We start from the raw sequence: 27,982 nt of genomic DNA on the forward strand, positions 1-27,982 counted from the left end.
AATGATCGTTGCAGTTTTTATTCCAGCACGTGTTCGGACACCTCGTGTGGAACCAGACACGTCACCCTGAGTCTGCTCCGACAGAGTTCAGGAGTCGCTCACTGCTAGCATGCTAGCACAACAAGATAACTTGCGCAACTTCCGATCGAAAATAAAACAACATATGCACATGTAGAATTTATGTATTATTATATTTTTAAAACCTGTATCGATGAAAGCTGCTGTATAATATTAATGTTATTATATTATTAGAGGTGATACCGGAAACGTTCAGGTTTCTAAAAGAGGAGAATGTAGTGCAGTCTGACTCCCACTCCTCTCCAGACGGGGGCGGTGGTGCGCCGATAACCAACCGCCATTAAACCCTCGAGGAGGAGGAAGAAGCCCCAGAAGAAGAAGCAGCAGCAGAAGTTCCGCAGCGTCTGACTCGATCCTCGAACCGAACGAATCCACGTGCGTCAACGTTTCCGTCCGTCTCCACTCTTCGACCCTGAACCGTGTGAGCGGACGTTTCGCCTCCCAGCGGAGACTCCCGGTGTTCGTGAGACGGTGACCAGGCCTCGCGGGCTCCTCGCCATGAGTTACGGAAGGCCTCCCCCGGACGTCGACGGCATGACTTCGCTCAAAGTGGACAACCTGACGTACCGGACCTCCCCAGAAACCCTCCGGCGGGTGTTCGAGAAGTACGGCCGGGTCGGCGACGTCTACATCCCGCGCGATCGCTACACGAAGGAGAGCCGCGGCTTCGCCTTCGTGCGTTTTCACGACAAGCGCGACGCCGAGGACGCGATGGACGCCATGGATGGCGCGCTCCTGGACGGACGGGAGCTCCGGGTTCAGATGGCCCGGTACGGAAGACCCCCCGACTCCCACAACGGAGGCGGCGGCGGCGGTGGCGGCGGCGGAGGAGGAGGTGGCGGACGGCGAGGAGGAGCGCCCCGGAGGCACGGAGGAGGTTATGGCCGCCGAAGCAGGAGGTGAGAACCAGTTAGTGTTTCATGAAACTACCGCGGGAGAATCCGACTTTTCGCTTTGTCCTCGACCCGCCGACCCGAACACGCTCACACAGAAGAGGAGACGTGTTTATTTCCACCGGTCTGACTGAAACCACAGTTCGGCTGAAACTAAATTCATGTAAATACATTATCAAGAGTTTTCTCCGTAAATAACAAACTGCATGTTCCTGAAGTAACCAGGAGAAACTAAGGATCCAGCATCGATCCATCATCAGATGTTCTCACATATGAACCGTCTTCACTAATTCTAATCATATAATATTATAATATAATAAACCCTCTTTACAGCGCTCTTCTTTAAAACGTCACCAAGTGCTTTTCAAGAAGCTATAAAACCGAAAGTGGTTGAGTAAAAGGACTTTGGTCACATGAGAGATAAAGCAGTAAATAAATTTTATATATAGAACAAACAATTAAACAAGTGTAACCCAATCATTCCTAATAACTCATTAAGAAGTAAGATAGATGACTTTACTCATCCCCAGAGGGAAATTGTGTCGTCATAGCACTTCGGTATTTGGAGACAATAAAAATACAACAGAATAAGAGAAGTTCTACGTGAGATAAGTTGGGTGAGAGTTCCAAAGTGTTCTTAAAACTCAAGATCTCCTCTTGGGAGTGAGGAGCAGGGAGGGAACATACAAGTTCAATACATGTGTGTTTTTGGGCTGTAAAGTCGGTTCTCGAGCTAACAGTCAGTGTAGGGAGCCCAGACGGGTAATCAGGACGAGAATAGATAAAAGTCTCAGGACATCTGATCTGCTGATGTAAGTTTATTATCTACGACCAAATGAAACTCTGATCATATCTGTAGGACGATGTGTTGGGGGTGTCAGTGTGACCCCCCTTCAGGTCCAGCTGTTTTCACTTTGCCGATGATAACCCAACCCACTGAATGTATCCAGCTCTTCCCGCAGCCCGAGACAAAGAAGACGCAGCAGATCCCGCAGCAGGAGCCGCTCTCGTTCCCGCAGCCGATCCCGCTCCAGCAGATCCCGCTCCTACTCCAGATCCAAGTCCCACTCTCCCAGGAACAAGGACACCAAGGCCAAGTCCCATTCTCGCTCCAGATCAAAATCCAAGTCCAAGTCTAGGTCCAGAAGCCACACCCCTGCCTCCAAAAGAGGGTCCAGGTCCAGGTCTAAAAGCCAGCCCAAGTCCGCAGCAGAAAACGGAGGTGAAACCCCGTAGAGATCTGCACATCAGCAGCAGGTGAGTTTGATATCAAAGCACTAAGACAATTTAATTCAAGTTTTATTTCCTGTGGCTCTTTCAGGTTGTTGAAATGTGGCTGCAAAGAATTCAGGAGGATTCTGGTGTAATTTTAATTTAAAACCAATTTAGACCCAGACTGAGAAAAATACATTTTACTTTGAAATAACAATGTCTCGCCTAAGAAAAACACCGATGTTTGAATTAGTCGACAGACTCTTAACTTTTCCTTTTCTTTTTTGTTAAAGAACAGTTGAAACAAACTTGAATGTTGGTTTAGTGCTGAGGTACGACTCCTCCCTCTGCCCCTCGGGCATCAGCTGTCCTGTAGGAGGATGGTGTTAGGGTTGTGGTGCTTGGGAGGAATTGAGGTTTGTCCAGCTTGTCGCTCAAGTCATCCCCACTTTGTTTCATTTCACCTCTATTGTCTTCTTTACTTTTTAATATTGTAGATCTGATGGAGGTCTTTACTCAATCACCGTCCAATCAGAAAGCGTTCTGGAATTTTTACCTTCCTCCGTGTGACTATAAATTCTGATCGTGAGCTATCGGCACACAGGAAATGGCTCTTTCCCATTTATTGGTTAAATCCATAGGAGAAGATGGTGGTGAGACGTCCTCGACAACAGAGTGTAGGTTGTTGTCACGGCGCTCCATGTTGAGCTGCTGGTCACATTCAGAGCTACTGGCTGATGGAAACACGTCCATATTCACAGAACTTCATGCTTTTACCAGAAACACGTTGATATGAGGAATCAAACGTGCAACGTCTGTTTCATAGAGATTTAGAGGATAAGTTAATTTTAGATCATTGATGTAGCTTCCTGTTTCCAATCAAGTTCAGCTCAAACTGCACAAGTGATCAGGTGGTCCGACTTAAAACTGGAGGTTTGTTAAATGAATTGATTCATAAATGTTCCCTAACTTTTCCTTCTTTTGACAGTTTCAGGTGATGACGTCAGAACTTCTTAGACAGGATCCCACACGAGCGACGTGTCCAGCTGTTAAAGGTTATTACTGTGTTACCTGTTGCTTTGTTCTTTCACTTATTTGGCCTCAGTACAGCTTTTTTTTTTTTTTCATGTCATCTATGTGCTGTGATTTTTATTTTACTTTTCATAACATTTTTATCATTTATAAAAAGGGTGGAAGTCGTGTTTAGACACGACTTCAGATGGGTTCACTCTGCAGCCTGTATCACGGAGTGTGTTCCGCAGAGTCTCGCTTGCTTTTGAGTTTCTTCTTTGCAAACATTCATATTGTAGAAATGTTGACCTGGGGCGGGGGGGGGGGGGGGGGCTGCTGTTTTATACTAGCTTCTCTGTAATCTCACTCTCTGATACAGGCGTCAAAATAATGAGACATAAACATCAGGCCCTCACTAAGAACTTGAACGCCAAAATGCATTTTTCAATATGGAATAAAAAAGACATCCAAAGTGACCCAAAGCATAAAAAATGTGAAGAAAATCTTTTTAGTTTTCCCTTGATTCAGCCCTCACACACCAGTATACTCGTTAAATTGAAGTAATTCCTCATTAACAACAATGAATGCTTCCTTCCTTTGGTTGCTGCTGCTCAGGGTGTTGTCTGTGTAGTCAGGACAGTCGTTTATTCTAACTCAAGTTAAATATAATCACATGTGAAGTCCAGTAAATTGAGTGAAACTTAAAAAGTGTGGGTAAAGGTCATCAATGTGTAGAATGTGTCATGTCCAATTTTAAGGTATCACTCGTCTCCTCGAGTCATTTTATTTTAAAGGATATCATTCTCTGCACTCTTAGACTCTGTGTTTTGTTCTTCATGTTTTCTTTTTTTAATTTCTGATCCTAATCCTGCCTGTATGTGTTTTTGTGCACTAGGCGCAGTTGTGTAGCAGTTGAGTATTGCTGGTTAGCTGTTAAGGTGGCGTGTTGCTCTGCTGAGTGCTTGGATGTATCCAGTATTCTCCAGAAAGCTCCTGTGACTACCAGTGGTACGGTCGCTGCAGTCTCATGCTCTGTACCATCAAAAGTTTATTTCCCATGTCATCGAAAAATGAGACCTTCAATAAAGAGTTATTTGGTATTTTTGACGACCTCTTTTTTTATTCCCCAGTTTGTTTTTGGTGTTTCAAAGGTACAGTGTCTAGAATTGAGTGACATCTAGTGGTGAAGTGTCATGTTGCAGCTGAACACCCCTCCCCTCCCCCTCTCCTTCCAAACTTGAAAAACAACCTGCGGCAGCTTCAGTCGTTATAAAAACTCAGTGTTTAGTTTGTCCAGTCTGGACTAATGTAAAAAACATGGCGGCCTCCGTAGAGAGGGTCCCCTCCATGTAAATATAAAGTGTTTAAATATAAAGGATCTTTTCTAGGGTAGAGAAAACTACAATTTAGATGAAACAAATTAGTGAAAACATCATGAGGAATTATTCTACATTAAATTTCTGCCGATAGTTTCCTTTCACCCAAATCTTACACACTGGAGCTTTCACTGTTCAACATGTGCAGTTCAGACTGATAATTTGATCTTGACCTCCCTTGTTTTTTAATTCAATGAATGGTAACTTGACTCTCTGCAGTAGAAACGATCTAATTTGTACAGCCCGTATTCACAAATCACACTTTGTCTCAAAGATCTGAACAAGGTGGAACATCTTGTGTCCTTCACCCTCAACAAGAGGAAAATCCTCCATATTAACAGTGAAAACATAGAAACCTCAGTCACATGTGAGGCCTCTTCTCCCAGGACGGGCAGAAGGGCTGCATGTACCTGAACTCATTCACAAGTGAAGCCATGAATCGCGTATGATGTAAAAAGTAGGGGTAAAATATTATTCCATGATAAACAGCACAAATATGGCTCAGCCTAAGAACTACAATCATATATACTGTGTAAATATATATATATAAAATGCAGTGTGAGCAAAGTAGTTTTAGTTTTTATCCATTTAAGTTTAGTACTTTTTATATAATTGACTTTTTAAATATTTTCATATCCTCCATACATTTTATAATATATTGCTGATCTATATACAAAATATGAAAAATAAAATTACTGCGACTAATATTTGAATGTGTCTTACATATTTGTCTTATGGATTTTATGCACGCACTATAATTAAAACTGTTACTCTTAATTACTGCCTCTTACGTGTCAGTGCACCCATCTGTACATCTATCTATGTATTCATCTATCTAATTATGTTTTCATCTATCTATCTATTTATTAATCTATCTATCTATTTATTCAACTATCTATCTATTTATTCATCTATCTAATTATGTATTCATCTATCTATCTATTTATTCATCTGTCTAATTATGTATTCATCTATCTATCTATTTATTCATCTATCTATTTATTTATTCATCTATCTATCTATTTATTCATCTATCTATCTAGTTATCTATCTGTGTATCACCCATCCGTCATTGATTTCTCCACATCTCTCTAAATAAATAAAACCCTTCAGTGTAAGTTTAACTCAATAAATAATAAAAGTTCCTGAAAGTTAAACTTTTGTATTTTTCATTCTGACTCTGTGCTCACACGGTGACGTCACCTTTCCAGTAAAGTGGGGAACAATCGGGGCGTGGCCGGTGGCGACGTGTCACCTTCTACGTTGGCGACGTCGTGACGTCAGTTTCGGGGCGGGGCAATAAAAGCTTGTTTTCCAGCCGTGCGGACTCTTCGGCTCCATTTTGTGAGAAGCAGCGACAGACGACGTGAACGTTTCCTCCCGAACCAGACCGGAACAGCTCCACAGCCACAGCCCGCTGACTCACCGCCCGTTCACCAAGTTATCATCCGAAAAGGAAATCCAATCAAATCGTATGTCCGCTATCCAGAACCTCCAAACTTATGGTGAGTGCGTTTTATCCGACGGGGAAGACAAGGTGGGGGAAGGGCGAGAGCTAGCGAGGCTAACGCTCAGGTTTTAACAGGGAGCTTTAATCGCTTCGATGTTGACCATCGACTCAACACGTCTCCCTCTCAGCGACCAGCTCAGTAGAATTCTTCATCCGCAGTGAATTCATGTGCGGGTTTGGATTTCGTCGTTCGTCCACAGGCTGCTTGTTGTTCCAACGGCCGCCATTGGGCCTACATGCCACGGCTAACGCGTTAGCTTATTCTTCGGACGCGTCAGCTCCGCGGACGAAAATGTGTGTTTTCTGCGCGTGAATCCCCAGAAAGTCTGATTTGATTGACTCGTGCGTTCTGGGATTCTTCATCGATGTGAAGACGAAAGTTTAACGTCATGACGATGCCGTTTTCTCCCCCGTCTGCTGACCAGAAGCTCCCGTTAGGCTGTTGCTAACTAGCTGCCAGGCCGCAGCAAGCTCTTTAGCTCTACATGTAGCCTGGACGTCTGCGCAGTTTCTAAACTGAAACACGACACTGACATTTTCAGATACAGACGTCCAGAAAAACGAAACGACCCTGACAGAATATGGAACATCTTGTTAATTAAAGCACGTTTGGTGATTTAGTGGGGACGACGGTTCCACGGTTTTCCTGTGTTTATTTAGTGGCTCTAACAAAGCTGTTCTTCTACCCCGTCCCCTCCAGACCCCTTTGCTGATAAGGGTGATGACCAACACCCAGCTGGGACTGAGGAATACATCCACATAAGAATCCAACAGCGGAACGGCAGGAAGACCCTCACCACTGTCCAGGGCATCTCCCCCCGATATGACAAGAAGAAGCTAGTCAAGGCTTTCAAGAAGGTGGGATTTTCTGTTTCGCTTGGTCTTTAGAAGTAACATTTGACCACGTCATGGTGTCTGACTTACAGATTCATTGTTTTGCTCCCTAACAGAAGTTTGCCTGCAACGGCACAGTGATTGAGCACCCAGAGTATGGTGAAGTGATCCAGCTGCAGGGTGACCAGCGCAAGGATATCTGCCTGTTCCTCACTGAGGTACGTCAGAAGAATCACACGAGTTTCTTTTCATGCTGTGTTTGGAACGTTGGTGAAGTGGGTCAGGGGGCGTTTTCATTGATCAGTCCTTGTTCTGTCTCTGCAGGTTAACCTGGCCAAGGATGACCAGCTCAAAGTCCACGGCTTCTAGAAGCTGCAGATCAGTCCTCTCCCCGTCTCTCCTGGAAGGCCATTAACCCTCCTCCCTTCCTCCTATGTGCTGCTGTTGGCCCCCCCCCCTTGTAGTCCCACCAGCTCCTACTAGCTAACATGAGATTTACCTCTTGACAAACATGGGACTCTGTAACACCATCCCCCTACAACACCAGGGGGCAGGCTCGCTCTCACAAAGACACACCACTGCAGCTCCACACAACATCAGGGATGAGTGGTGATGACCCCGCCCACCTCCCCCCCTTGTTTATTCCTTTTATTTTTTATTTTTAGGCCTCGTGTCAATAAAGAGGCACAGTTTCATGTAACTTTTTGTTTTGTATTTCAAGGTGTTTCAATAAAACAATGAGTCTCCATGTGTTGGAGTGTTGTCATGGGGAATGGAGGGGGGGTCACATCTGTAACAGCTGATGTGTATCATTGAGGAGCCTGCAGCTTGGAAGGGGGGGGGGGGGGGTTGTCTGCATGATTTGTCAGTCTTGTTTTTTTTTCTCAACATCTCATTGCTGTTATGTCTCGCTGCCTGCTCACAGGTTAGAGAGCAGAGGTCCTGTCAAGAGCTGACTGTCTCCAGCATCAAATGTTTTTAATTGAATTACTTGTTTCATTATTCTCCTGCTAATGCAAGTTTCAAACTACGTGGATGTTCTCTGGTCATAATTAGGTCAGAGCGAGTCCTGTGTGGAAGCTGCGTCAGTTCACTATGTGATCACATGAACCCTCTAGAGTGGGAACAGAAGTTGATGCTGGTGATCTTTGGGAAACATCATTTAAAGGTGGTTTCAATGAGTCATTTTGGATTAACTGGTAAATGAAGTTTCCTACTCTGATGTATGACCAGCTTTCTTGTTTGGTCCGAGAAAGAAACTCACCAAACCTGTGGTTACTCACACTTCAATCTTTCATTTCATATTGCAATAATGTATAAATAACGGTTAGTATGTAGTAATGCAGTTAAATTTAAAGCCATGGCCAGGTCACACTGTGCTCCTATGACTGATGGTGACGAGGGAGCGAGTCTGTTTTGAAAAATCCACATTTGGCTCAATAAAGTACATGCAGTTGATGAGCCTGTTTCTCTGTGTGCCTGTTTTTTTTTTTATTATAAACGGAATCTGTGGACTAATGCACAAATTCTCTTAAGTCCTGTTTCTCTATTTAGCAGAATCCGCTGCTCAATATACAGCAGAGCAGGAAGAACATGTGTCATCACAAAGAGACGAGACACAGCTGATCTCACTGATGTAGAATGTGAGGAAGGTTTTTCACTGAAGTCAAAGTCACGGTGGCGTAATAAAACGTGTTTGTCCACTTGAAGGGACTCGAGGGAATGTTTGATCAGTTGTTCGAACTCAAAGATAAAGTGATTATGTTTCTCATCAATGTAGTAAATCCTGTTGTGTTCAGGTTCATCAGTATCTATTGTCCTCGTGTCCTGGAGACAGATCGTCCCTCACGTGACTCTGAGCTTTAGTTGCTGCTCAGAAAGTGTCTCTGGGAGTTTGTCTCTCGTTGAGTTCAGGACAGAGACGTTGCTGCTTGTTGACATCGATGAGACAAAGAAAATGGTCACAGTGACCATTGAATGACTCAGGGAAAAAACGGTCTGTAGAAATAGGCTCACTGGTGATCTGAGTTTGAGGAATGACACCTCAGGTCTGTGACTCTGGTTCATTTCTGTTTCCACATTGTTATTTTGGTTTCGCCTTCCTCCCGCGTCTCTTTTGTCCCTCGCTGTGACCCGTCGGGCTCCATGGCAACGCAGCCGCCGCTGAAGCTAACGGTTGTTTTGCTAGCAGGCGGGAGAATTACGTCCTTTTCTGCTTCAGCGATTAAAAGACTAAGAATGTGACTTCACGGTGAATCTACGGACGATCACGTACGACCCGCTGACGAAGACAGAGGCGAACGGAGCGGTGAGACGCTAACAGCGGGTTTATTCCTGGTTTCTCTGTTAGCACACTGTTAGCTTGTGTCGTCACCCCCCTCTATATTTATTATTCCGTTAGTTTAACTGCTGCTTCTCTGGAGAACCATGTTCCCCCTGGAACACTGAGAACATCTAGAGAACCATGTTCCCTCTGGAACACTGAGAGCATCTAGAGAACCATGTTCCCTCTGGAACACTGGGAACATCTAGAGAACCATGTTCCCTCTGGAACACTGGGAACATCTAGAGAACCATGTTCCCTCTGGAACACTGAGAACATCTAGAGAACCATGTTCCCTCTGGAACACTGGGAACATCTAGAGAACCATGTTCCCTCTGGAACACTGAGAACATCTAGAGAACCATGTTCCCTCTGGAACACTGAGAACATCTAGAGAACCATGTTCCCTCTGGAACACTGGGTCTCAAGAGAACCATGTTCCCTCTGGAACACTGAGAACATCTAGAGAACCATGTTCCCTCTGGAACACTGAGTCTCTAGAGAACCATGTTCCCTCTGGAACACTGAGAACATCTAGAGAACCATGTTCCCTCTGGAACACTGAGAACATCTAGAGAACCATGTTCTCTCTGGAACACTGAGAACATCTAGAGAACCATGTTCCCTCTGGAACACTGAGTCTCTAGAGAACCATGTTCCCTCTGGAACACTGAGAACATCTAGAGAACCATGTTCCCTCTGGAACACTGAGAACATCTAGAGAACCATGTTCCCTCTGGAACACTGAGAACATCTAGAGAACCATGTTCCCTCTGGAACACTGAGAACATCTAGAGAACCATGTTCCCTCTGGAACACTGAGTCTCTAGAGAACCATGTTCCCTCTGGAACACTGAGAGCATCTAGAGAACCATGTTCCCTCTGGAACACTGAGTCTCTAGAGAACCATGTTCCCTCTGGAACACTGAGAGCATCTAGAGAACCATGTTCCCTCTGGAACACTGAGAACATCTAGAGAACCATGTTCCCTCTGGAACACTGAGAACATCTAGAGAACCATGTTCCCTCTGGAACACTGAGTCTCTAGAGAACCATGTTCCCTCTGGAACACTGAGAGCATCTAGAGAACCATGTTCCCTCTGGAACACTGAGTCTCTAGAGAACCATGTTCCCTCTGGAACACTGAGAGCATCTAGAGAACCATGTTCCCTCTGGAACACTGAGAACATCTAGAGAACCATGTTCCCCCTGGAACACTGAGAACATCTAGAGAACCATGTTCCCTCTGGAACACTGAGAGCATCTAGAGAACCATGTTCCCTCTGGAACACTGGGAACATCTAGAGAACCATGTTCCCTCTGGAACACTGGGAACATCTAGAGAACCATGTTCCCTCTGGAACACTGAGAACATCTAGAGAACCATGTTCCCTCTGGAACACTGGGAACATCTAGAGAACCATGTTCCCTCTGGAACACTGAGAACATCTAGAGAACCATGTTCCCTCTGGAACACTGAGAACATCTAGAGAACCATGTTCCCTCTGGAACACTGGGTCTCAAGAGAACCATGTTCCCTCTGGAACACTGAGAACATCTAGAGAACCATGTTCCCTCTGGAACACTGAGTCTCTAGAGAACCATGTTCCCTCTGGAACACTGAGAACATCTAGAGAACCATGTTCCCTCTGGAACACTGAGAACATCTAGAGAACCATGTTCTCTCTGGAACACTGAGAACATCTAGAGAACCATGTTCCCTCTGGAACACTGAGTCTCTAGAGAACCATGTTCCCTCTGGAACACTGAGAACATCTAGAGAACCATGTTCCCTCTGGAACACTGAGAACATCTAGAGAACCATGTTCCCTCTGGAACACTGAGAACATCTAGAGAACCATGTTCCCTCTGGAACACTGAGAACATCTAGAGAACCATGTTCCCTCTGGAACACTGAGTCTCTAGAGAACCATGTTCCCTCTGGAACACTGAGAACATCTAGAGAACCATGTTCCCTCTGGAACACTGAGAACATCTAGAGAACCATGTTCCCTCTGGAACACTGAGAACATCTAGAGAACCATGTTCCCTCTGGAACACTGAGAGCATCTAGAGAACCATGTTCCCTCTGGAACACTGAGTCTCTAGAGAACCATGTTCCCTCTGGAACACTGAGAGCATCTAGAGAACCATGTTCCCTCTGGAACACTGAGTCTCTAGAGAACCATGTTCCCTCTGGAACACTGAGAGCATCTAGAGAACCATGTTCCCTCTGGAACACTGAGAACATCTAGAGAACCACGTTCCCTCTGGAACACTGAGAACATCTAGAGAACCATGTTCCCTCTGGAACACTGAGAGCATCTAGAGAACCATGTTCCCTCTGGAACACTGAGAACATCTAGAGAACCATGTTCCCTCTAGAACACTGAGAACATCTAGAGAAGGAGACGTGAGGAGCTGGTTCAGTGAAAGTCTTTAAAACAAAGTGTGACTCTCCTGCACTTCTTTCACTTTCTTTCTTTCCTGTCGTTCTCACTTATAATCTGTTGTAACATTATATTTAGGTGTTTATCTCTATTATTAGATTAGGTTCTATGAAAGCAGAGTTTATTATTACTTTACTCAGCAGTGGTTGAAATGTGTTCAGCTCCCATTAGAAGTAGAGAACTTGTACTTCACTGTTTCTTCCTTCACGACGTTCTTTACTTCTACATTTACTCAGATTGTGATTCTCTGGAAATAATTTGATCAGACTGAAACATTTTCTGTAAATAGGATGTTTTGGGAGCGTTTGGAAAGAAACCCGGTTTCAACACATCTGTTTTCATTCCAGATGTGATCCCCGTTAAAGATTCCTCCTCAAAAAGAGACGATGACAGTAAGAACTGATTCTCAGATATTTCACCAGATGAAACATCTTCTGTCAGATTCGCTCGTACACATGAGTTTGTCGGTCTGTTCCTCAGGTGCTGAACATCTGGGAGCTCTCCATCCCGCTCCCAGCTGTTCTGATGATCACCGTGGGGGTTTACATGATGGTTCTGTGCGTCGGGCTGTGGGTCCGATTCTGTCTCAAGGTTGGTGCTCGTAACTCAGTCGGTGCGTCTACAGAGTGCTCGCCCTGAACTGAGAGCAGACGTGTGCAAGTAAATAAATAGGAAAGTGGACTTTGACCTGTTGTGGCCGATTCACAAGCATCAGCATGAACACAGAACTGAACTGTCGGAAGTAGAATGTGAAGAAATGAAACAGCACGAGACAAACCGTGCATCTGTCCCTTACTCTTCATTTGAATAGTTTATATGTTTGTGCTACAGAACAATCATCTGACGTTATTCAAGTTTGAGCGTTTGAAGGATAAAGGTCAGGTTCATTTTCACTGGAGACTAATTTATATAAAAACTGTTCCATCAGACTCGTTTTCACATAGAATCTAGATTTTATCATTTAAAATGATAGATCTGTGTTTTTAAAGATTTAAAAGAGATTGTTCATGAGCACACTTCTTTTAGTTATAGTTAAACACAAACAAGATCATCGTAATTATATAAAACTGAGGAGGCTGAGACACAACACAAGTTCCACGTCAAAAGTAAGAATCTTCTCTTGGGTTCAGACTGAACAGAGGCTCAAACAAACACATCTCAATAGAAATCCAACATCATCTATCCAGAACATCAAATGAAATGTAATTTACTAAACATCCTAATTAGCCAGAAGAAGGTGAATACGTGGTCAGATAGTGGTGTTAGCTTCATTAGCTTGTGTCCCTGTTAGTCGTTAACACGCGAGTTAAACGTTTGTTAAACGTCTGGTTTCTGCTGCTGTTTTCTCTCTAAGGACCGTTGCTCTTCAGACTGTGGTGACTGCTGTCCCAACATCTCTGTGTGTGAACAGTGCTTCAGACTCGCTGAAATGTGCAACTGTCGCCTGCCAACCGTGCGTTCATGTCTGGCTGATTCGTGTCCTGCTCCGACTGTAAGCATCCGACAGAACCTGTTCACCATATCTCCTTTTTATCTAAGACTGAAGTTTCCACCTGAAAACACTCCGTTCATTCAGGAACAAGAGCCTGACACTGTACAGCGGAAACTTGTCAACAGGGTGTGGTGATGAACATTAACATGTTAGTGTCGGACCTGTGTTCCCAGTGTGCCAAGTGGGACTGTGCCTGCACCTGTCAGCCTCCCGAGTGCGAGTCCTGCAACTGCCTCTGCTTCGAGATCAGGATCAAGTAGAAGACGAGGACGAGGTAAACTCACTCCGGTGTCAGCGACAGGCTCCTCGTGGACAGGACGGAGTCTGTGATGAAGAACAGTTATATTAACGAACAGAAATCTTTTAATGGAGCCGGAAACATTCATCCTCCTCTCACCGTCTCTCACCTCCTGCTCAGGAAACTGTGGTTGTGAGCTGCACACATACTAAGTTTTACTATAACCACTGAATTTCTCTGTGACTGCTCACAGTCAAACTACAATGTTCTACAGAACAGATTCACTTAACTTGCTCCGTCCTGATCCTGTCCAGGAACTGATCATTCAAACCTGTCTCCACTCTCCCTGATTAACAGCTGATCCAGACACACGTTTACATGGGAGCCACACAGACAGTGACAATATCCTCATATTCACTTTCTCAGCAAACAACCAGGTTGGTTCTCCGTGGTCATTGAAAAAGACTTTACATGTGTAAACCCCCTGAATTTATTGAACCTGGTTCAGGAAGGTTGAAGTGAACTGGGTCCCAGATCTCATCACATGGATCCAAGAGACATTAAACACGTATTGAGTTCACAGCAGGTTGGTGGATGAAGAAAAGATGAACGGATGCAGGATGGAGTGATGATAAAAGTTTCTCACATAATTCATGCGTCCACTTAATAAACAAGTGAAGACTTCATCAGAAACACATTTCCCTCAGACATCAAGAGCGTTCTGGTGCAGAGTAGATGGACATAATACGCAGGACAGGAAGTAGATGATCTCAAACAATTGTCAGAATGAACTTTACAAACTTACTGGTTCATGGTCTCAAACAGCCGGACCTTAAATAATGTCCCCCCCGACCCTGAGTCCTCCTGAGCCAGCTGTCCCACTGTTCTGTTGATTTGATGAAGAGCCAATCACAGTGTGCTGCTCAGCTTCCTGTCCCACCTGCTCTCGACATGTCTGACCTCCTGCCTCCGTCTGTGGCTCCGAGCTCCGAGTGCTGGCTCCGCCTGAAGATGTCCATTTATTTTCGGATATTTTTTTTGTCGTTCTTTTCGTCAGACTTTAATGTACGAGAACGTTTTACATGTAAAAAAACACTGAAGTAGCTTTTTGCTGTTATTTTATACATTTCTATTTTTCATCTTGAAAAGTTTTATTAAAGTCTGAAAAGCTTGAAATGGATTCGTCAGTTTGAATTTCTCTTGGTTCTCTGATGATCTGACTAATGGTCAGAAAAGTTAAGCGTCGTGTTTAAATCACATGTTTTCTGTGAGCGGGGGGGCAGTCAGTGAGAGCTGGTGAAGACTTTTGAACGTTACGTCAGTTTTCTCCTTCGCTGAATGAGCTCAAGACAATTTCACGTTTTATTATCTACGACATAAAATCTCCAGTAAACATCCAAATGATCTTTTTAACGCTTTAACTTTTCTTTCAAGAGACGACAGGTTTTCAGTCTCCACGTCTCGTTCTTCCTCCGAGTTTCCTGGAAAACTGTTGAGTAGTTTTTGTGTAAACAAACAAACAGGAAATGTCGACAGTGCTTCAGATTCAGTGCAGTTTTATTTCGTGGCAAGATTTGACTTGAAGTTGTTCATCACTTCATCAGACCTTCACCCTCAGCTCTGTGACGACCTGAGGTGATGGACTGTCCACAGTTTTCTGTTCCTCACTCTAAGTTCAACTCTATCTGCATCAATAAAAACCATCCCTGTGCGCTGGAGGTCGGGTTTCATGTCATTCTCATTAAATCAATCACAGAATCACAGAATTTAAAAAAAGATTCAATCATCTTCAGGATTCACAATTTGACACAAAAGATTATACGATAATCATTTTACTGAAAAAGATCGAGAGGTGCTTCAGAGCAACGACATCCTGGAGCGAGAGGCTCCGAACAGTGTCACGCACGCTGCAGCTTCAACAGTTGTTCATCATTAACTCAGATTTTAATCATTTCATATAAAACTTAAAGAGACTTCATTAGAATCGTATCAGTCACATCATGACTTCACAGAGTCGGAGGTTTCTATAAGAAGAGCTGGAGACACAGCGAGAGGAGGACGAGGTGGAGGACGAGGTGAGGGAGGGTCCCACTGCTGCTCGGGGTGGTGGTGGTGGTGTTGGCTGCTGTGGTGTTTTTTGACGCTGGAGACAATAACGTCCCCAAGGTCCGAGAGAAGAATTCATCAAACTTGTTCAGTTTGGGGAAGACGCTCACGGGATCCTCTCGTGTTTGTCTGGTGGAGTTTTCAGCTGATAACACGGCCGCCTGGAACCAAGAGCCGTCCTGCTGACACATCAGCGGACCCCCAGAGGCCTCCTGAGCAAACAGCAGAGACACAGTCACATCCAACATGCTGTTTGGATTTTTACCATGAGCTGATGGTCGACACCTTCATTAATAACAACAGAAGTAACGGTCTCATCATTAACCTTCCCCAGCGTCAGACTTCCTGTACAGAAGCTGTCGGTCGCGGACACGTTGCCACAGTCTGACACCAACGTCTTGACCTCCTGCAGAACTTGTTCCTCTGAAGCGGAAGAACATGTGAATCACATATCATGAACATGTGAATGATGCATGATGGTTCCTGTGTCAGACTGGCTGTTCCATGAACTCACCCCCTCCCTGTGCAGAGCTCCAGCCGGCCGCCCAGCACGTGGAGCCCACGCTGAAGTCCCGCCCGGTGTCCAGGCAGACGGGCTGGATGTAGTCGGTCAGCGTCGGTCGAGGTTCCAGATGCAGCACCGCGACATTGGACCCGTTCAGGCTGCTCAGGGTGATGTTTGTCACGTTCAGCTTCACCTCGAAGGGATTCGATCCATTTAGTTTCAGAAGACCCAGGGCGACGGTCCAGTCAGACGCTGCGGGGGAACTGTGGGAGTGAGAGGGAACCACATGAGGAGATCTCAACTCTTTAAACACCTGATCTGCTTCCATCCCATAGTTTCACTGTCCAGAGGTGAAGCTCATCCAGCAGATCTGATTCTCTCCAGGTGTCTCACCTTGAAAAACAGTTGGCGTTACTTAGCACAGCGTCCACGGCCACCAGCGTCCCGCCACACACGTGACTTCCATTCTTCTGCAGACTGACCATCCACGGCCACACGCCGGCCGTCGCCACTGAGCTTCCCCCCAGGATCCGAGGGTTCATGGGGGCACTGCCGCAGACCACAGCTGGAGAGAGAAGACATGACGTCAACTCAACGTGGAGTCGTTTGACCGGTGCTGCCACTTTACCTCAGTTTAACACGGGAACATGTACGAGTCTCATTTAAAGTTAAAGATCAGTCAAGACTCACGTTGGGCCGTGGTCGTTGTGGGGACGGTGGTGGGAGGCGGTGTGAGAACTGGACAGGTGACGTTCAGGTCTCCGTCAGTCCCACTGGAGTTGAAGGTGACGTAGCCCGGCAGGTTGGAGTTGATTTGGCTGTTGATCCATGTCTGATAGCGAGACACTCTGGCGTAGACTCCTGGTTTGTTAGGCAATGCACAACCAAATCCAAAACTCACCACTCCCTCCTGGATCCAGAGGCCGTTCTGCTTGCTCACCATCGGACCACCGGAATCTCCCTGTGGGGACAGAAGCCGGTGAGGAGACAGGAGCTTCACAGGAAGTAAAGACACGAACACGGGGAGATGATCACCTGACACGAGTCCTTCCCTCCAGCTCGTAACCCGGCACAGATCATGTTGTCTGTGATCTCCCCCGGGGTGTAGTCACAGTTACACTGTCTGTTCCCCACCACCGGCACCTCCACCTCCATCAGGTTCTGTGGAGAAGGAAGAGGCACTGAACAGAACCAGTTCAGTGAAAACACCTTTAAACTCAAATGGAACAAATATCAATTCACTGAGACGTCACTTATTGGTTTGGCATGTGTCATCCATCCATCTTCATCCATCCATCATCATCATCCATCATCATCATCATCATCATCATCATCATCATCATCAAATCAAATCAAATCAAATATGCAAATTTTCTCTCGCCTCTGTCCTTAGACCCTCAGTTCAAGTGATGAAAAACTTGCCCAATAATTTTAAATTCTATTCTGGATTTAACCGGTAGCCAATGTAAAGACGCCAAAATGGGAGAGATGTGATCTCTGATCTTGGTTCCTGTTAGAACACGTGCAGCAGCATTCTAGATTAGCTGCAAAGTCCTAAGAGACTTATTGGAGCAGCCTGATAACAACGAGTTGCAATAGTCCAGCGTAGAAGTAACAAATGCGTGGACTAGTTTTTATACAATACAATGCGTCTAATTTTGGCGATGACCCCTCATTGCTACGAAAAGTCCAAAGAGAAAAATACCCCTAGAGTCTGCGAGAGCGGGGGAGGAAGATGACTCATTGGCTGACAAACTGGTAACTGACCCTGGAATGAACACGACGACGAACCAGAAAATCAGCACAAAGCAGGAAACGTCAGCTGAAGGAGGGGAGCTTCGAGTATGCATCTGTGGCTGGTCCAAGGTAACAACCATCAGAGGCCTAAAAATACATCAAGGGCGGATGAAGTGCTTGAAGAAACAGAGGCCGGGACCTCGCATTGATCACTATCTTCTGAGAAAAGGTCAAGTCAGGCGAGTGAAGCTCAGCGGCAGGATTTAACCCACAGTCGGCCGAGCATCAGTACCCCAGTGGATGAGAGTAATTCAAGTACAACATCTGAGAACCTGGAACGAAGCCAATCGCATCCTCATTTGGAGAAAAACATCCAAGGCCACAGATCTCAAGTAAAGTGGCCCAAGTCCAATAGCAAGAAAGAGTGGGCGGCAATCGAGCAGACCTAATCAGGATCCTGGACGGAATCAAAGCATCAGTGGAGAAGAAACTGGACAAAATGGGTGGTCTGATCTACTCCTACAGAGCAGAAAGATTTGGAACAAAAGAGAAGGGACAGAGGCAAGTGACACCAACAAACCTTCCCAAGTCCAGGAGACAGCAACAAATCGAGCGCCTTGTCAGAAAGAGAAGGGACTTGAGGAAGCAATGGAAGAGATCCTCACAGGAGGAAAGAGCAGGCATCGACCTCCTGCAAGCAGACCTGAAGGGACGCCTGGGAAGTTTGCGGAGAGCAGAAAACCTCCGGCTCCAACGCAAGAGGAAAGAGAGGGCAAGAACATCCTTCTACAAGGATCCCTTCAGATTTGTGAAAGGACTCTTCAGCAGGGAAAAAGAACAGACCACTTAAGGTGCCAAAGAGGGAATTGGAAGACCACCTGAAAACAACTAACACAGACAGCCACAGACTGGAACAGAGGGAATTACCGCCAGACATACCACCGCTGCCTCAACCAGAACACCAGCTGGACGACAGTCCCCCAAGGTGGAGTGAGGTCGAGGAGGCAGTAAGGAAGGCAAGGGCAGCTTCAGCTCCAAGACCAAATGGAGTTCCATACCGGCTGTATAAAAACTCCCCAAACGTCTTGCGCTTCTTGTGGAGACAAATGAAGGTGGCATGGAAGACACAAACCGTCCCAAAAGCTTGGTGGAGAGCAGGGGGAGTGGTAATCCCCAAGGAGAAGGATGCCTCAAACGTCGACCAATTCCGACGGATCAATCTGTTGAATGTCGAAGGGAAGGTCTTCTTTAACATCTTTGCTCAAAGGATGACAAACTACCTGAAACAAAACAACTAGATCGACACATCGGTCCGGAAAGCTGGCATACCTGGTTTCTCAGGATGCTTAGAACACTCAAGCATGATATGGCACCAACTCCAATCTGCCAAAAGGGTAGGAAGAGACCTGAACGTCTTATTCCTGGACCTAGCCAATGCCTTTGGATCCGTCCCCCATTCCCTCATCTGGACAGCCTTCAACTTTTTCTACATCCCAAATACCATCACAAACCTGCTCAAAAATTGCTCCAGAGACCTGCAATTCTGTGTCAAAACAACAGAATACACAACATCATGGCAGTCATTGGAAGCAGGAATAATGGCAGGATGTACCATCTCCCCACTAGCCTTCACCATGGCAATGGAAGTGATCATTGGGGCGTCCAAGTGGGTTGTAAGAGGAGAACGCCAGCAGTGTGGACAGCGTCTACCTCCCATTCGCGCCTACATGGATGACATGACCACCTTGACATCTACCATCGCATGCAGGAAACAGCTACTAGAGAAGCTTCATGACAACATCACATGGGCAAGGAAGGAGGAGAGGATCCATCATGTGCTCTCTGCCAAACCCCTGCAACACTCAGGCACATCCTCACCAACTGTAAAACCAGTTTGTCCCAAGGCCGCTACACCTGGAGACACAACCAGGTCCTACGACAATTGGCGAACACCCTGGGAGGAAGGAGGACTACCAACAATGCCCTTCCTCCCCTGACTTCCAGACATCCGAACACCGCCCCTTTCATAAGAGCAGGACAACTCCCAGCACCAACATCTGCTAGAGTGGAAGCGACCCTCCTGGACACTGCCTGGGACTGGAAAATGCAGGTGGATCTACACCAGAAGCTTGTTTTTCCGCTGGAGATCATAACAACTAATCTCAGGCCGGACCTGGTCTTGTGGTCAACCATGCAGAAATCGCTCTTCATTGTGGAACTGACTGTACCTTGGGAGGCTGCAGTCAGGGAAGCCTATGAACGCAAACGCCTGAAGTACTCCGACATAGCAGCAGAGGCAGAACAACATGGCTGACGTGCCCAGGTGCTTCCTGCCGAAGTCGGGTGCAGAGGCTTTGTTGCCACTTCCACAATCAAGCTTCTGAAGGGGGTGGGAGTGCGAGGACAGGCCAACTGGGCTGCAAAGTGACCACGAAGGGTAAAAGCGGAGGGGGGCACACCTGGGACGCCAGGTGTTGGCGTTGAGCCCTGTGGAGGTGTAGTGGGCCTATCAACGAAACACCAGTCAAGCAGGGTGCCCCCCTGAAGACCCCAGTGAAGCAATTACCATTACCCCTACCCCACCCATCACCAGGTGCTGATTAAACAAGGGATTGTACTATCAAGTCCTATGAGCTCAACTGAATAGAAGTGGTCCTAGCACAGAACCTTGTGGGACTCCGTGACAAACTTTCATCATCATCATCATCATCCATCCATCCCTCCCTCTTTCTTTACCTCCACTCCCGATGTTTCCCCAGCCAGTGACCCAGGAGTCGGTTCCGTTGTGGAAGACGCTGTCGGAGGCGGCGAGGCAGACGGGCAGGATGTAGCTGGTGAAGGTGACGGGTGAGGAGAGCTTCAGGAGGGAGATGTCGTTGTCATTGGTCGTTGAGTTGTATCTGGGATGGTTGATGATCTGTGATACGTTGCGGGACACCTCGTTGGGGTTGGACCCTTCTTGTCTCTGACGTCCCAGGTACACGAGCAGGTTTCTTGGGTCGGAGCTGTGATGATCAGAAGAGAAACTTAATGTTGTGGTTTGTTTTCAGATCCTCTCTGGATCAGCTGTGTCCGTGGGTCCATGTCCCGACACCAGCCAGACATCAGGCGCTCGCTGATTTCATTCTTTTATTAACAGAAATCAATACAACAAACTAATGTTCAATAAATCAACCATTAATTGTCCGGCTCCTCTGCCACGTTTAACCCCTGAACCACTGGGATGATCTCCTGGTGCAGTATGTGTCTGTTCTCACCTGGGGAAGCAGTGAGCAGCTGACAGCACCCATTCATTGTTGATGAGGGATCCTCCACATCTGTGTCTTGAAGATGCGTGTATGCTGACCTGCCAGGGCCAGCTGCCCTCAGGGGCCGCCTGCCCTCCAACGATCCTGGTGTTCAGAGCAGGTCTCCCACAAACTGCACAGAGACACAACGAAGACACAACGAAGACACAACACTCAACAACACACAGTCTGCAGCGCTGATCTTCAATGATCTTTACATGTGATTCTGGGTTTGATAGAAAACAACTGGGGAAGCTTTTAAATCCCAACTCAGCACTCATCTCTTCAGAACCGATTCAGTGTGTGAGATGGTTTTTACCTTTTTTTAAGTAGGATGAACTTTGGGAAACACTAAACCTGTGGGATGTTTCAGTTTGACCGGTGCTGCCACTTTACCTCAGTTTAACACGGGAACATGTACGAGTCTCATTTAAAGTTAAAGATCAGTCAAGACTCACGTTGGGCCGTGGTCATTGTGGGGACGGTGGTGGGAGGCGGTGGGAGAACTGGACAGGTGACGCTCAGGTCTCCGTCAGTCCCACTGGAGTTGAAGGTGACGTAGCCCGGCAGGTTGGAGTTGATTTGGCTGTTGATCCATGTCTGATAGCGAGACACTCTGGCGTAGACTCCTGGTTTGTTAGGCAATGCACAACCAAATCCAAAACTCACCACTCCCTCCTGGATCCAGAGGCCGTTCTGCTTGCTCACCATCGGACCACCGGAATCTCCCTGTGGGGACAGAAGCCGGTGAGGAGACAGGAGCTTCACAGGAAGTAAAGACACGAACACGGGGAGATGATCACCTGACACGAGTCCTTCCCTCCAGCTCGTAACCCGGCACAGATCATGTTGTCTGTGATCTCCCCCGGGGTGTAGTCACAGTTACACTGTCTGTTCCCCACCACCGGCACCTCCACCTCCATCAGGTTCTGTGGAGAAGGAAGAGGCACTGAACAGAACCAGTTCAGTGAAAACACCTTTAAACTCAAATGGAACAAATATCAATTCACTGAGACGTCACTTATTGGTTTGTCATGTGTCATCCATCCATCTTCATCATCCATCATCATCCATCATCATCATCATCATCCATCTTCATCATCCATCATCATCCATCATCATCCATCATCATCATCATCCATCATCATCATCATCCATCATCATCCATCTTCATAATCCATCACCATCCATCATCATCATCATCATCATCATCCATCATCATCCATCATCATCATCATCATCATCATCCATCTTCATCATCCATCATCATCCATCATCATCATCATCATCATCCATCATCATCATCATCCATCATCATCCATCATCATCATCATCCATCATCATCCATCATCATCATCCATCATCATCATCATCATCCATCATCATCATCATCCATCATCATCATCATCCATCATCATCATCATCATCAAATCAAATCAAATATACAAATTTTGTATCGCCCAAATTCACAAAACACATTTTGCCTCAGAGGGCTTTACAATCTGTGCAGGGACAACCTCTGTCCTTAGACCCTCAGTTCGAGTGACGAAAAACTTGCCCAATAATTTTAAATTCTATTCTGGATTTAACCGGTAGCCAATGTAAAGACGCCAAAATGGGAGAGATGTGATCTCTGATCTTGGTTCCTGTTAGAACACGTGCAGCAGCATTCTAGATTAGCTGCAAAGTCCTAAGAGACTTATTGGAGCAGCCTGATAACAACGAGTTGCAATAGTCCAGCGTAGAAGTAACAAATGCGTGGACTAGTTTTTATACAATACAATGCGTCTGCTAGAGTGGAAGCGACCCTCCTGGACACTGCCTGGGACTGGAAAATGCCGGTGGATCTACACCAGAAGCTTGTTTTTCCGCTGGAGATCATTACAACTAAACTCAGGCTGGACCTGGTCTTGTGGTCAACCATGCAGAAATCGCTCTTCATTGTGGAAATGACTGTACCTTGGGAGGCTGCAGTCAGGGAAGCCTATGAACGCAAATGCCTGAAGTACTCCGACATAGCAGCAGAGGCAGAACAACATGGCTGACGTGCCCAGGTGCTTCCTGCCGAAGTCGGGTGCAGAGGCTTTGTTGCCACTTCCACAATCAAGCTTCTGAAGGGGGTGGGAGTGCGAGGACAGGCCAACTGGGCTGCAAAGTGACCACGAAGGGTAAAAGCGGAGGGGGGCACACCTGGGACGCCAGGTGTTGGCGTTGAGCCCTGTGGAGGTGTAGTGGGCCTATCAACGAAACACCAGTCAAGCAGGGTGCCCCCCTGAAGACCCCAGTGAAGCAATTACCATTACCCCTACCCCACCCATCACCAGGTGCTGATTAAACAAGGGATTGTACTATCAAGTCCTATGAGCTCAACTGAATAGAAGTGGTCCTAGCACAGAACCTTGTGGGACTCCGTGACAAACTTTCATCATCATCATCATCATCCATCCATCCCTCCCTCTTTCTTTACCATCGCTCCCGATGTTTCCCCAGCCAGTGACCCAGGAGTCGGTTCCGTTGTGGAAGACGCTGTCGGAGGCGGCGAGGCAGACGGGCAGGATGTAGCTGGTGAAGGTGACGGGTGAGGAGAGCTTCAGGAGGGAGATGTCGTTGTCATTGGTCGTTGAGTTGTATCTGGGATGGTTGATGATCTGTGATACGTTGCGGGACACCTCGTTGGGGTTGGACCCTTCTTGTCTCTGACGTCCCAGGTACACGAGCAGGTTTCTTGGGTCGGAGCTGTGATGATCAGAAGAGAAACTTAATGTTGTGGTTTGTTTTCAGATCCGCTCTGGATCAGCTGTGTCCGTGGGTCCATGTCCCGACACCAGCCAGACATCAGGCGCTCGCTGATTTCATTCTTTTATTAACAGAAATCAATACAACAAACTAATGTTCAATGAATCAACCATTAATCGTCCGGCTCCTCTGCCACGTTTAACCCCTGAACCACTGGGATGATCTCCTGGTGCAGTATGTGTCTGTTCTCACCTGGGGAAGCAGTGAGCAGCTGACAGCACCCATTCATTGTTGATGAGGGATCCTCCACATCTGTGTCTTGAAGATGCGTGTATGCTGACCTGCCAGGGCCAGCTGCCCTCAGGGGCCGCCTGCCCTCCAACGATCCTGGTGTTCAGAGCAGGTCTCCCACAAACTGCACAGAGACACAACGAAGACACAACACTCAACAACACACAGTCTGCAGCGCTGATCTTCAATGATTTTTACATGTGATTCTGGGTTTGATAGAAAACAACTGGGGAAGCTTTTAAATCCCAACTCAACACTCATCTCTTCAGAACCGATTCAGTGTGTGAGATGGTTTTTACCTTTTTTTAAGTAGGATGAACTTTGGGAAACACTAAACCTGTGGGATGTTTCAGTTTGACCGGTGCTGCCACTTTACCTCAGTTTAACACGGGAACATGTACGAGTCTCATTTAAAGTTAAAGACCAGTCAAGACTCACGTTGGGCCGTGGTCATTGTGGGGACGGTGGTGGGAGGCGGTGGGAGACCTGGACAGGTGACGCTCAGGTCTCCGTCAGTCCCACTGGAGTTGAAGGTGACGTAGCCCGGCAGGTTGGAGTTGATTTGGCTGTTGATCCATGTCTGATAGCGAGACACTCTGGCGTAGACTCCTGGTTTGTTAGGAAATGCACAACCAAATCCAAAACTCACCACTCCCTCCTGGATCCAGAGGCCGTTCTGCTTGCTCACCATCGGACCACCGGAATCTCCCTGTGGGGACAGAAGCCGGTGAGGAGACAGGAGCTTCACAGGAAGTAAAGACACGGACACGGGGAGATGATCACCTGACACGAGTCCTTCCCTCCAGCTCGTAACCCGGCACAGATCATGTTGTCTGTGATCTCCCCCGGGGTGTAGTCACAGTTACACTGTCTGTTCCCCACCACCGGCACCTCCACCTCCATCAGGTTCTGTGGAGAAGGAAGAGGCACTGAACAGAACCAGTTCAGTGAAAACACCTTTAAACTCAAATGGAACAAATATCAATTCACATATCATCCATCCATCATCATCCATCTTCATCCTCATCCTCATCCTCATCCTCATCATCATCATCATCCATCCATCTTCATCCATCATCATCATCATCATCATCATCATCATCATCCATCCATCCTCATCCATCCATCCTCATCCTCATCATTATCCATCCATCCCTCTTTCTTTACCTCCACTCCCGATGTTTCCCCAGCCAGTGACCCAGGAGTCGGTTCCGTTGTGGAAGACGCTGTCGGAGGCGGCGAGGCAGACGGGCAGGATGTAGCTGGTGAAGGTGACGGGTGAGGAGAGCTTCAGGAGGGAGATGTCGTTGTCATTGGGCACTGAGTTGTATCTGGGATGGTTGATGATCTGTGATACGTTGCGGGACACCTCGTTGGGGTTGGACCCTTCTTGTCTCTGACGTCCCAGGTACACGAGCAGGTTTCTTGGGTCGGAGCTGTGATGATCAGAAGAGAAACTTAATGTTGTGGTTTGTTTTCAGATCCTCTCTGGATCAGCTGTGTCCGTGGGTCCATGTCCCGACACCAGCCAGACATCAGGCGCTCGCTGATTTCATTCTTTTATTAACAGAAATCAATACAACAAACTAATGTTCAATGAATCAACCATTAATCGTCCGGCTCCTCTGCCACGTTTAACCCCTGAACCACTGGGATGATCTCCTGGTGCAGTGTGTGTCTGTTCTCACCCGGGGAAGCAGTGAGCAGCTGACAGCACCCATTCATTGTTGATGAGGGATCCTCCACATCTGTGTCTTGAAGATGCGTGTATGCTGACCTGCCAGGGCCAGCTGCCCTCAGGGGCCGCCTGCCCTCCAACGATCCTGGTGTTCAGAGCAGGTCTCCCACAAACTGCACAGAGACACAACGAAGACACAACGAAGACACAACACTCAACAACAGTCTGCAGCGCTGATCTTCAATGATCTTTACATGTGATTCTGGGTTTGATAGAAAACAACTGGGGAAGCTTTTAAATCCCAACTCAGCACTCATCTCTTCAGAACCGATTCAGTGTGTGAGATGGTTTTTACCTTCTTTCATCCTGGTTGAAGTTTTTCATCATTCTTGACACTAAACAACAACAACACGTTCACACAAACAGAAACTTACCAGCGAGTTGTGAGTGAGACTCTGAAAAACAGAAAACAAACCTGATGTCATCACTTGAGTCATAATTTTCATTTCTATATTCACATGAACTCATGATTCGTCTCTGAGCAGCTGGAGACCGAGCAGGTTACAGAGCCACAACATCTCCGTCACTGAATCTCTCCAACACTAAACCTCTTTGACCAAAAGTGCGATCAGCACCTTGACAACAGTTGCTTGACAGAAATGCTGTAGATTCTTCAGTGAGTGTTTAAAGTTCACGTCCTCAACATTCTCTGACATTAATCCAATTCTTCTCGGTGTCGTGTGCACACAGACTGGTTTTACTGGACACAGATGATTTCCTGTGATACTTCACTTCTCTTGTTTTCTGTTGCTGCTGCTGTCTGTCGTGTTGGAGAATCATTTTCTGACGAGTCTAAACTTTCTTTTGATTATGGAGATTTCCTGTAAACACTTTATTGTGGAGACACATATTTGTTGACCTGACCTTTGACCTATCAGCTCCAAAGGTTAACGATGTGGAGATAAACTCTCAAATAATATTCACACACACACACACACACACACACACACACACACACACACACACACACACACACACACACACACAGATGGGGTGAACACAATGCCTTGCTTCAGGCTACAGTCAGAACTCCAACATGTTTGCTGCTGCTCAGTGTCAGAGTTAACGAGTCTCTGCTCCTGGAAACAAACTCTTCACTTCAGTTTTGCGATGAGCGACTTAATGATTCCACCTGTCTCACTAAACCATTATTGTCAAATCTCCTCAGAATCAGTTTAAAAGGAAAAATAATATTTAATCAAAAGATAGTTATTAGTTTAATGTCACATTTTAATTTGTCTACTCAACGACAAACTGTAGAAGCTTCATGTTAATAAAATATTCACTCACAGAAACTCAGACAATAGAAAATAAACTGAGCTTCTTCAATCGTCAGTTTAAACTCAACTTCATGTTACCAGGATGAAACAATAAAATCAAATCAAATCAAATAAATAAAATAGAATTACATTTCTATTTGCTGTTTGATGATAAGAACTACTTTAATTCATTACATTACATTAATTTAGGGAAACTGTGTCATAAAATATTTCTTCTCCAAGTTTAAAAGTTTATAAGACAAAATAAAATGTGAGGCTTTAAACTCTTGAACAGTGAATCTGATGCGACTGTGACGCTGACGGAGAAAAACACGTCAACCTTCTTTACTATGTTTTCATGTTTTGACCTAATTTAATTTTCCTGCCGCTTTAAAGACTTTCTCTTCTTTTCTCTGCAGAAAGAAAAGCTCCTCTTTTTATTCCACCCTCATCTGACAGCACCACAGATTTTCACACGACTCGATGAGCGTTCTGGTTTGAGTCTTTTGAAACACTATCACGAGCACCAGCTACTTTTGCTCAGTTTGCAGACTTCACTTCCTGCTCAGAATGTTTCAGCTGCTCTGAAGCTCGTGTGCAGGAGGATGGATCTTACCTGGCATCAGGAGGCTGAGCAGCGTGGCCACACAGAGGGTTCTGCAGAGAGCCATGAGTGAAGGTGTCAATCATCTGATCTGCTGCAGCATTAAGAACCTTCGTCTACCCTCCGTCCTTATCTCTCTCTCTCTGTCCTTATCTCTCTCTCTCTCTCTCTCTCTCCATCCTGCGAATACTACTTCGCTCTACCTCTATTGTTACCTGCCCTGGACACGCCCACACAACTAACCACTAAACAGTATTTAACTATTTCACTTTGTCCTCCCATAGTCTCTCTCTCTCTCTCTC

At 46.3% G+C, this 27,982-nt stretch overlaps 3 protein-coding genes across 6 annotated transcripts; 2 read left to right on the forward strand and 1 right to left on the reverse strand.

Annotated features, from left to right (window-relative positions):
• The first annotated feature begins 576 nt into the window (after positions 1-576).
• On the forward strand, positions 577-4,294 carry srsf2b (serine and arginine rich splicing factor 2b). Of its 4 annotated transcripts, none has more exons than XR_002203793.2 (4): positions 577-977; positions 1,922-2,228; positions 3,172-3,238; positions 4,090-4,294. XR_002203793.2 is itself a non-coding variant. In XM_020109552.2 (3 exons), exons 1-2 carry the CDS (start codon positions 577-579, stop codon positions 2,205-2,207), a joined length of 687 nt encoding a protein of 228 aa, XP_019965111.2. In that variant the 3' UTR covers positions 2,208-2,228; positions 3,172-4,294. The 4 variants fall into 4 exon arrangements, 2 of the variants coding, with proteins under 2 accessions (XP_019965111.2, XP_019965112.2); XR_011241161.1 differs by having other exon boundaries at positions 1,934-2,228; XM_020109552.2 differs by having other exon boundaries at positions 3,172-4,294.
• A 1,543-nt stretch (positions 4,295-5,837) lies between these two features.
• eif1 (eukaryotic translation initiation factor 1) lies at positions 5,838-7,662 on the forward strand. The gene is made up of 4 exons (XM_020092295.2): positions 5,838-6,075; positions 6,781-6,938; positions 7,031-7,132; positions 7,239-7,662. The coding sequence occupies exons 1-4, from the start codon at positions 6,045-6,047 to the stop codon at positions 7,281-7,283; spliced, it is 336 nt and encodes a 111-aa protein (XP_019947854.1). The 5' UTR covers positions 5,838-6,044; the 3' UTR covers positions 7,284-7,662.
• Positions 7,663-14,956: 7,294 nt separating this feature from the next.
• On the reverse strand, positions 14,957-27,868 carry LOC138407841 (transmembrane protease serine 9-like). The gene is made up of 18 exons (XM_069525544.1): positions 27,693-27,868; positions 26,192-26,212; positions 25,768-25,930; positions 25,247-25,515; positions 24,863-25,008; positions 24,518-24,788; positions 24,041-24,203; positions 23,520-23,788; positions 21,856-22,001; positions 21,511-21,781; positions 21,023-21,185; positions 20,502-20,770; positions 17,064-17,209; positions 16,719-16,989; positions 16,422-16,593; positions 16,038-16,291; positions 15,849-15,946; positions 14,957-15,735 (listed from the first exon to the last, which is right to left on the reverse strand). Exons 1-18 carry the CDS (start codon positions 27,745-27,747, stop codon positions 15,442-15,444), a joined length of 3,441 nt encoding a protein of 1,146 aa, XP_069381645.1. The 5' UTR covers positions 27,748-27,868; the 3' UTR covers positions 14,957-15,441.
• Between the last annotated feature and the right edge of the window lie 114 nt (positions 27,869-27,982).

Source organism: Paralichthys olivaceus, chromosome 5 (genome assembly GCF_024713975.1).
Source record: "Paralichthys olivaceus isolate ysfri-2021 chromosome 5, ASM2471397v2, whole genome shotgun sequence".
Lineage (NCBI taxonomy): Eukaryota > Metazoa > Chordata > Actinopteri > Pleuronectiformes > Paralichthyidae > Paralichthys > Paralichthys olivaceus.